General features: G+C 42.4%; 1 protein-coding gene across 1 annotated transcript in view; it reads right to left on the reverse strand.

Annotated features, from left to right (window-relative positions):
- The window catches only part of adcy5 (adenylate cyclase 5), a 66660-nt gene extending 63836 nt beyond the window's left edge, over positions 1-2824 (reverse strand). The window contains exon 1 of the mRNA XM_063887520.1: positions 1500-2824. Within this exon, the coding sequence (XP_063743590.1) occupies positions 1500-2429 (930 nt within the window). The 5' untranslated portion in view covers positions 2430-2824. The remainder of the gene's footprint in view (positions 1-1499) is intronic.
- Between the last annotated feature and the right edge of the window lie 8469 nt (positions 2825-11293).

Here is an 11293-nt window from a genome sequence, read left to right on the forward strand (position 1 = left end):
ACAAATTGTGGCGACATTTCCATTGTTTAACACACAAAGAGTGGAAATACGCAAGCTAAAAAAGGAGAAATAAAAAGGCATATATGAGCTTGTTTTTGCATCAGCTGTCTGTCCTGTTTTAAGACGTATTTAAGTGCAACATAAAAATAACAGATGTAAGAAAATATAGGTCTGGGATTTGGGTAAAATATAAAACTTAAAATGCATCTTCAACAAGACTCCAGGCCGATGAGCTGTAAGCACACTTCCACAGGTTTCACTCAAAAAGAAATAGTTAAAAATCAACCACTACCAAAATCCCAAAATGATTACCCACTTTAAATCCCAAGTGTGGTTCAAATAACCTCGGTCGGACCACGTTTAATTAGATGTTTCTAGCCTACTTGTTTTAAATGACTAAGGCTCCAAACAAGTGGCAAAAAAAGCTTCCCAAGCCAAAAACTCAGACATGTACAAAGAAATGTAGAGCGTCTGCTTTTACACAAAAAAGTGATCTTTAAAGTGGTGTGAGGAATTAACCCTGCAGGAGGTGGAGGTGCTCCTTTTGTGTCTCGCCTCTTTGAGAGTCTGTGAGGAGCTGTTTTGCAACAACATTTCTCCACTCCCCAATACAAGCTACTTACTAACATACTAGCAGTGGTGTAAGGTAGATTTACAACTTTGAGATACTTGTACTTCACTTGAATATTTCACATTTTTGCTACTGTGTACTTTTACTCATTTATTTAACCCCTTTAGTTGCTAGGCAGATTAGGAATAATGATGGTAAATATAATCAACCCTTAAATCAGACTTTAGTTCACCTGCAGTAAATCCAGCAGCTACCCTGCAGTATACAAAGCCATTAGAACTAGCTGCACCTTTACCAGCTCTGAGAACACTTTAATGATCAATCATTATAAAACATATCAGAGATATTATTCTGAAATGGACCAATCAGACAATGACTACTTTTACTGTCGCTACTTTAAGTACATTTAGAGGAGAGTACTTTCTACTTTCACTGGAGGAACATTTAGAATACTTTTACTGTGACAGAGTATTCCTACACTCTGGTACTTCTACTTTACTCAAGAACAAGACCTGAGTACTTCTACTTTACTCAAGTACAAGATCTGAGTACTTCTCCTTTTACTCAAGAACAAGATCTGAGTACTTCTCCTTTACTCAAGTACAAGATCTGAGTACTTCTACTTTACTCAAGTACAAGATCTGAGTACTTCTACTTTACTCAAGTACAAGACCTGAGTACTTCTCCTTTTACTCAAGAACAAGATCTGAGTACTTCTCCTTTACTCAAGAACAAGATCTGAGTACTTCTCCTTTTACTCAAGAACAAGATCTGAGTACTTCTCCCACCTCTACTGATCACAGTTGCTTGTGATCCTATTTGAAACAACAAGTTGAGCAGCTGCAGGAGACTAAAGGAAGTGTCCAACGCTCTGCTGTGCGTTATTGCGCACCGAGATAGATGATTAGAAAGAAAGCACATCACATACCTGTTTCCAGAGAAAGCTGTCCATGCCGTTTAACATCCAAGAAACAGTCACGTGAATGGCAGAAAGAATAACTCCAGTGATGACTGCCGCGCGCATCCTGACGGGCAGCAGCGTGTAGATGACATGGATGAAGAACACGGTCCACCAGATCCCCTCCGAGGCACTTCTGGGCTGAACGAGCAGGACTCCGATCACCTGGATCACCATCACCAGCAGGATGACCACGTAGCACACAATCCACATGTGGTCCTGGTGAAACGCGTTCCTGTTGCACACCACCATGAGAACCAGGGTGAGGAAGATGGCCACAGAAAACACCACCGAGAAAGTCACGCTGGGCTTCTCTGCGCCACCGGAGCAGTGGAAGCCCAGCATGACCGTGAAGACCAGCACCAGCACCGCCATGAGCATCGTCAAGCTGCTCTGGTTGAGCCGGAAAAAATAGCGCTGGTAGAGCCGCTCCAACTTCTCCGACTGGAACTTCTTGGATTTGAAAATGTGCATAACGCTGGTGCAGCACGCCACTAAGGAAAAGTTTACTTCGGGCATGACCTCCTCCTCGTCGCTCCTCGCCTTGGCCCTGCGCTCATCCAGTCCTAACTCCACAGATTTGGGTCTCACCTCGCCGTCTGGACGCTTAGGGGACGACGCACGGTTTTTGTCCTCGCCATGGTCCTGCCAAGCCGACCTGGACCTGAAGCTGACCCTACTGACGGTGGTGGCTCGCCCCCCGGACTGCCGGTGCTCCAGATCATCCTCTTCCCTCCACCGACTGTTGGTCCGGGTGAGCTTCTTGCGCGGGGATCTGGCTGAGTATGGGCACCCGTTGGCCACGGACTCAGACTCTCCCCAAGCTGATCTGTGCTCGGTCCCTCCCCTCAACCCGGGGGCACCGACGCCGGGTGGGCTGACACTGTTTGATCTAGACATGTTGGATTAAAAAAAGGAGGCAACAGACAGAAATGTGCTGCTATAAATAAATACTGTAGGGGGGGAAAGTTGCTGAATGTCAGGAAACTATTAAATTCCAAAGATTATAAATCTTCCAAACGTTGGATGATCCATAGTTGTTGCCTTTAATCTCCCATTTTCATCTAAAAATCAAAACTAGATGAGCAATAGTGCTGAAAAACTCTGGGAATTAATAGAAAAAAACAACAACAACAAAAAAAACAATTGAACATGCGCAGAAAACACAGGGGAGCCACTCCAGGTGGATTTGGCTCTACATCATTGGGCCCAATTAACCACCATCCATGGAGGGGTTGCACGTCAGAGCGCGCTGTAGCCTAGAGGAAATAAAACCATTACACAACTCAGATAGTCCCCCAGAGATCATGGCGCAACACCATCAATTACGCTGTGAACCCTACATCTGCGGACATGTTTCCCGCATAGAAAACCTTCGCGATCATGAAAAGACGGAGGTAAATACAAAAGGTGAATCCCATGTTTTCGGGTCCCGTCAAGTCTTGATGCACCTGCACTGTCCTAACATTGCAGGCTGGACGGCAGTGGGAGCCTCTCACCAAAAAAGCATCATCACGATACTGATCAGAGGAGAAAGTCAGCCGCTCCTCCTCCTGCAGAAAACAGCTCCATGCTCCATGTTGTAGCCCGTGTTAACGCACCGTCAATTTATCGTCAACCTCTGCCCCGAACCAATGTCCCAACAGCTGTCCATCACTGCCCAAATCCCCAGAGAGCGACTCCTGGTTTGATTTGCAGCCACACTCCTTGGCGCACAGACAGTCCGCAGCAGCCGTGCCGCATTTCACTCCCTTTCTACCCGGTGGAGAGGTGTCGTGTTCCCGCAGCCTCGGACAATCCTCTCGGTGTGTGTCTGGAGCGTGGCATCATAACACATTTACCGCTGATTGCTGCTTTAATGGTCATTCAACCAAGTCTGCTTCCTGCAGTCCGCCTCTCCGCCGCGCTTCCATTGGGAAAGGACAAATGGTGAGTCACGATTTGGCGAGCTCTCATTGGACGACAGACATGTCAATCAAATTAAGACAGGTTGTGAGACCCTCGGCTGCTTTCGATGAATGGGGCGGGCCTGTTCTCACAGCAGGACAGACCCCTGACTCACACACCCACACACACCCACACACCCACACACACACACACACACACACACACACACACACACACACACACACACACACACACACACACACACACACACACACACACACACACACACACACACACACTGGGGTGTTTAAGTCTTCTCAGAGAACTTTTCCATCTGTTACTGAAATTGGGGTCCTATAGCAAACAACATTAATTCTTTTAGATAATATTTTCTGATCTCAGGTGGACGATTTCTTCTTCTTTACCTTGTTGTTGTTTTGTTAAGATACACTGTGTTGTAATCTTAGGACAAGCTAAGAACATTACTGCTTTCTTACAATACTCTTTTATTTTGCCATTAAAAGCTGTTGTAATTTCTCACTGTTGTTTACTCTTATAAATAAGGTATGTTGAATTCAATGCAATCTGTCCGTGTTATCACCATCATGCTGACTGTGTACATCAAGTTCTTTAAGACGTTTGTTTTGCAAAAAAATATTTGGCAATCAATTAAAGTATTGAGCCAGTTAGAAATATCAGGGGTATGATGTGGAAGAAGTAGTCCAATTATTTGCTATATACTCTGTTACAAGCATTCAAAGTCTAACTTGAGTAAAAGTACACAAATATTGGCATCAAAATATACTCAAAATACTAAAAGTAAAAGTAGCTGTTAAATTCAGTTGCCTAATTTGAGTCTAAAATATAAAAGTAATGTAATGATAAATACAATCATTAAGATGTTCTGTAAGTGTATTATGTTAGACCTTAGAAAAGAAGATATTGAGGATCCAAAATCAATCCTTTATTGATAGTAAAACCTGCATTCCATGAATCCTATCCAGGCGGTAACCCAACACTGAATCACATGAGCACTTACTACAGTTTAAAGAAGCAGGAATAAAATCTGAGCTGACAGAAAATGCTCCGTTTTAGTTTAACTGTTAAGCTCACACACACTATTTTATGAACCTGCTGAATTAAAAACAGAACAAATGAACCAAAGAAACAGAAAGCCATGAAGCAGATTCAGGCAGTAGGTGTATAGATTCACTCTGAAAGTATTAGAGCAGAACAGAACAGCTGACAGAGGAGAGAGAACATCAGATCCTTTTACAACACACACTAGATGATCTTTTTTGCAACTGTAAGGGAATACAGTTCCCTTTTTGGTATCCTGATGAAGAAGAATCGGAGGATGAAACCCTCTTTATTGTCACATACATGCACACAGCAGAGCACACACAGTGAAATTGGTCCTCTGCATTTAACCCATCCCAGTACTAGGAGCAGTGGGCAGCTACCGTGCAGCGCAATAGGTTGGAGGTGTCCGGCCACAGCAGGGCCTAGGAGGTGAACTGGGACCTCTCCAAGTAGCAGTTCACTTTCCATATTTCAAGTCTGTTTGGGGACTTGAACTGGCGACCCGACGATTCCCAGTCAAGCCCCTACTGACTGAGCCACTGCTGGACCATATCAATATGATATCCTTTGATATACGTAACCCATTGCTCCCCATGTCTGACACAACCCATGATCATTCAGCTATGGAAGAAGAGGGTCAGAAGATAATATGTGGTAACTCTTCTCTGGTCATTTACATAGAAGAAAAATAGTATTTGTCTTGTTTTAGTTGACATTGTGTGCTAATGAATATAAATTGGAGGCATGTGATGGGAAGCCTTGTGTGGTTACTGGGACGGGCTCCTGATTTCAACTCTATTCAGAGAGAGAACAGGAGCCTCATTCAGCAGCTGTCCTCAGATATAAATCAGTCACAAATTTATCTCGATTAGAGTTGTGTAACGTGTTTTCTCTGCTTGTCTTATGACTGCTTGTTTGCTTCGTCTCTCTCTCCCATAAACAATTTCTTGTGGATTAATACGAGGAATAAAGACGTCTTATCACATTAAAGACACCAAAAGCAACAGATTAATGTGAAGAGCATTCAGTGTTGGGAAGTCCATTTAACCTAGTGCTGGTACTTCAGTTGAGTGTTGTTTAATGCTACTTCAGCTTACATTTCAGAGACAAATAATGCACTACATTTTTTTTACAGCTTACTGTTTGCACAACAGTATATAGATAATAACAGAACTATATAAGGGTGGGAACTTGTCGAATCAAAACCGTAATCAACTTTTTGTGGATTTCCTGCACACACTGGATCTTTCTGCAATAATTAAAACCACAAATAAGTTCAATCATGCAGTCAATCAAACTTTATTTAAATAGCACTTATTATACATACACAAAATGCTTCACAAACAAATAAATCCCCCAAAATAATCAATGAATCAATGAGTGAATAAATAAGGAAAACAATAAAGAAAAGGAAAAATAAATTCATCAAAAAATAACTTGGTGATAAAAACAAAAATGTCAATATAAGAAATCAATAAATATGTGACTGAATAAAACTGGCATAAAATAAAGAAATACAAAGTTAGAATTATAATAAATAAATCTAAAAGCCAAATTAAAAAGGTGGGTCTTGAGCTGCTCCTAAAGAATCTGTTATTTTATATCAAGAAAAAAGTGCTTCTGAAACATCTGTTCCAGAGAAAGCTGTCCGAAGAGGATTCGACACAGACCACTGCTGCCATCATCTGAGTGTTGAATTCAATGAACACGCTCACACACACACAGTCACACACATCTCATCTTATTACCATCCACTGTTTCAATTTCCGCTGCAGTTTGCTACAGGCTGTGTTAACCCAAATGTTTATTTCACCCAAATCCTCATCTGTTAGTTCCAGTTTTACTTTCAGATATTGTGAGTTTTCTGCCGTTAAAAGCTCCTGCTGCTACGCTGATCAAATCGGAATGAATAAAACTGTGTTTGTGGTTCTCCAAGTAGCTTTTCTCTACAAAAAAATCCCAAATTGACCTTTTTTTTAACTCAATGAAATCCCTCTTCTGAACCAATGGATTTGCATGACAAGGCGGCGATCATGGGTCAGTGGGAAAATGTGTTTTTCTTTATTCTCTAATTGATTTGGGTGATCGCTAACATACTGCAATTTCAGAAGCAAACCAACACAACAGTTGGATGTACTGTAGTCATGTGAAAGCATCTGACTGTGTACAGAGGTCAGGGCTCTGCTCTGGCGTCAGAAGTAAAGCAGATGTCTCGTGCAGGAGACCTTTCTGGATCCTTCTGCAGAGTTAACACGCACTGAGATGCTCTTTCTCGTGTCTGTTGGAAAAAATATCTGTGCAGGAGTTCATGTGACCCATAAGGAACAGCAGGCCATCCACAATACCTTAATTGACCGGAGTGATCGAGAACCAAATCTGTTGAGGAAGCGCGCTTTTGTTTTAGAAATACAAATGGTTTAAATGATCAAACACACTTGCATGCTCGTTAAATAATAGCAATAAACAGTGGTAAAAGTAGGAGTTGAAAGGGGCACTAATATGCTTTTGGGGGTTTCCCCTTTAATGACATCACTATGTAACAATGGCTGTTCTATTGGTTAGCGCTCCAACATATTGTACATGATCGGTTAAGGGGCGGGACATCTCTAAGTGGTTGACCAATCATAACAGAGTCGACCAGCTAACCAATCAGAGCAGACTGGGCTCTGGTTTCAGACAGAGGGTGAAAAGAGGTGCTGCAGCACAGGCAGTATGAGAAACATAAAGAGCTTTCTGAACATTAAAGCATGGAGACATGTCCCAGGAGAGACACTACATACTAATATGAACCTGAAAATGAGCATACGATGTATTCCTTAAGGTTTGCAGAGACAGCGTAGTGTTGAGACAGAGGGTCGTGAGTCCACCTGTGCGACTGGAGGGAAATCCATCCAAAGGAAAGCGTGCTGACAGACATGCTGTGTGCAGCTTCGTTGACCTTTTGTAAATGTTTCCTATCCTCATGCACACAGTCTTCTGTTGTGGCAAGAACATCTGAAAAGGACTTTTGTTTAATAGCACTCTTGGTTGCAGAAGCTGGCGTCATGGCGACACATGTGCTGAGCAGAAGTTTGACATCAGCTTTGTTTGTGGAAATCCCTCAATCCATAAAAGTCACGGGAGGAGGAAGATGTCCTGAAGCTGACCTGGAAGTCAGCATACTCACATCTTTCTGACAAATGATGGATCTTTTCCTTGTTGGTATGGAAGGAACTGGATAAAGTACTGTACTGTAGCTCCTTTGGTTTCATGTGTGGCCAATGTCATGCTACTTTTACTCTTTCCATTCCTCATTGGAAACTGGTTGGGGATTATAGGAAAACGGTTAGAGGCTTATGCTCATGTTCATATTTGTATTTTGTGCTTCTACTGGGACATGTCTCCATGCTTTAATGTTCAAAAAGCTCTTTATTTTTGTCACATTTGCACCTCTTTTCACCCTCTGTCTGAAACCAGAGCCCAGTCTGCTGCGATTGGCCAGCCGCTTAAAGATGTCCCGCCCCTTAACCTATCACACACAATGTATTGGAACTCCAAATGCATTGAAATAAATCTATAACATGTCGGGTAGAATAAAATTAGGGGTGGATAAGATAAAGTTTCAGACAAGGAAGAAATCAAGGATTAAAAGTATGATTGATGTCATCCCTTCTTGCTTTTATGTATTAGATTACTGAAGAAGTAAAAGGCATAGAAATATGTATGAGTTCTATATTTCTTAACAAACCTTCTAAGTGTTCAGTTGTTCATTATGACACACGTGGAAATGCCTCATGATCATAATTACAACCACATGACGTCGAAATAGAATCAGGCGTTCCAGATATTCACGACATGTGTGATCTACAGTCTGAATTAAAGGAAAAGTGCAGAACAATGTGTGAAAGATGAGAGCAAAAAGATGAATGCACCTTAAGAATCCGCTCACTCGCAGCATGCAGCGAGACACAGGAGGACGATTCAGCTTTATTCTCGCTTTTATAAAAAGGAGAAAATGACGAGCACTGCAGTGTTATGAGTCATCGTGGTGGAAAGCGACCTTTGCAATCAGAACACACACACACACACACACACACACACACACACACACACACACACACACACACACACACACACACACACACACACACACACACACACACATACAATTTGCAACTCATACACAGCCACCCACTTAGCTTTTTTGTTTCATCTGCTATTTGAGGCAGTGTTCGGATAGAAATAGCCACAGCTTGATACACCATTCAATGGAAATGGTTATTTCTAGTATACTGGACTGTGTTATACCATAGAGGCAGGGCTGGGAGGGTTACTTCACAATGTAATCTGTTACAATGACTAGCTACCTGTAAAAAATGTAATCAGTAACGTGATCTGAGTATCAAAATATAAAAGTAATGTGACCTGATTCATTTCCGTGACTTTTAGATTACCTTTTAAATGCAATGCAAACTCTGGAAAGTGTTGTACTTAAATAATAAAAGAAGTAAAGATTTGTTTTTCTCATACTGACAGCACCGATTTTCACCCTCTGTCCGAAACCAGAGCCCAGTCTGCTCTGATTGGTTAGCCGGACGTGTGATTGGTCAACCGCTAAGAGATGTCCCGCCCCTTAGCCTATCACGTACAATGTGTCAGAGCGCTAGCCAATAGAAGCACGAGTGTGTGATGTCAACAAAGGAGGCCAATGGAGGCGATTCACACGGGGATTTCAGCCTTTGCAGACCGTTTACATGCACTAAAACCTTTATAACACCCTACAGGAAAGGGAAAACCCCATAAAGCATAATGGGGCTTCTTTGAAAATGTTGACATCAGGACTTCTGAGTACTTTCCAACACTGCGTATAGAGTACTGTTTATATATGTATTTGCATGTGACTCTCTGCCCCATTTAACCTGCTAAGTATTGGAGCTGTGGACTTTCTTTACATCAGAAGCCGGCGATACGATCAGCATGAAGATGAAAGGCACCGTCACATCCTGACCTGCCACATGCATGTCATCCAATCAGTCTGAGTGCATAGCAGTGGTGCTAATGAGCTATAATATACTTTGGTTTGTGTGAAGCCCTGCTGCTAAAATGTGCAACCAACAGTACATGTTTCCATCTCAATGGACTCACGGGTACATGTAGGTTTATTTTACACATTAACGTCCATAGCCAATCCACCAATCCTCCATTATACATGTAACAGTGCATGTGAAGTATACACTCATAATGAAGAATAGTGAATATGCTTACCATATCATAGGTTTATTGTAAATATATACTCATTATTCATACCTGTACAAAGTCTGCTGGCCCCATGCAAACAGTTGTATCAAAACTTTATTAAGTAGAACCAGTTCTGGAGTAACATATGCCATGCTTTTGTATTTTCTCTTTTGGGTAAGGTTGTAACACACACACATTATCATCATCATCACCACCATCATCGTCATCATTCCAGGCATCCAGATTTCCTCTTGCATGCAATGAGCTGCACTTCTGCTCCTGCAAGATATTTCCAGAAAGTATCCCAAGTCATGCTCAACCATTTACCGGGGTGGGGTGGGGGGGAGGAGGTGGGGGGAGGGGAGGAGGGAAAGATAGATTTGACCTTACAGCTGCTCACTTTGCTACAGAGTAAAGGAGTGTGAGGCTTCAGCAACATAGCATGTGTGTTTCGGAGGATGGTGACACGGCTCACACTGATGGATGTCAGAGCACCCTTTAAAGAAGCTCCAGTTAACGTAACCATCACAGTTACCAATGAAAACGCGCCATTAGAAGAAGAACAGTATTAGACATGTGAAGGGTTTCGGCAGTGATGTCCTTTTCTAAGATTTCTGCTTCCACTCCAATGCAATGAAAGAATTAGATGGAGTCACAAAAGACATGATTAAATCTGATGTAAAGGTCACCTATTATGCAAAATCCCCTTCCTCATGTACATAAATATGTGTCCCCTCTGTCCCAATAACCAACCAAGCTAACCCCCGCTCAACTTTTCACCTGAGTCTCCTCCTATTGCACCATTGTATTTTTTTGAAACCAATCACATCTCAGAGGGGGCGTGGCCAGCAGCAGCTCATTAGCATTTAAAGCTACAGACACGGAATCAGCACTTTTGGAACAGGGCTGAAACAGAAGCTTGCTACTATGATCTGTTTGGTGTTTCAGCCAATCAGAGACATGTTCTGTATACGTCTGACACCCGTAATATAGTGTTGGAAACGAGTATAATAGGGGGACCTTTAGAATATCATGGCAGCACACCCGCTTTCGCTGTGGCCAATGGACCTCACAGGACAGCTTTAAGAGAACAACTAAAAGCTATTGACAGCTTGTTAAATGGACTATTCAGAGAATCCCTGGAGGGTGGGGGGGGGGGGGGGGGTTAGGGGACAGGGGGGACAGGACCATTGATGAATAAGCCTTTTCTCACATGACTTATCAAACACAGTTGTAACTAATAGCATTATGCGATGCACGACCGGTGACTTCTCTCTGACTTAGAGGAGAAAAAAACAGGCACAGTTTAGCAGAAACACACGTTGCTGTTTTTTAGATTTGATGCTGTTTTTAAAGCCCTAAAAAATACATTGCATTCACTTCCAATGGACTGGCATGGAGGCAGAAATCAAAGAGATGAGATTGCATATATTAAAAGGTAGTCAAACACAACCAAACCGATCTGTCTGTGACGATATGTTCTGTGTAATTGAGTGAACAGACCGTTTAAAAAGTAACTTCACCTGGAAGTCTTGTTCCTGCTGACCTCATGTGGTTGCAGCGGCTCACTTTGCTGC

The sequence above is a fragment of the Eleginops maclovinus genome, chromosome 7, assembly GCF_036324505.1.
Source record: "Eleginops maclovinus isolate JMC-PN-2008 ecotype Puerto Natales chromosome 7, JC_Emac_rtc_rv5, whole genome shotgun sequence".
NCBI classification, from domain to species: domain Eukaryota; kingdom Metazoa; phylum Chordata; class Actinopteri; order Perciformes; family Eleginopidae; genus Eleginops; species Eleginops maclovinus.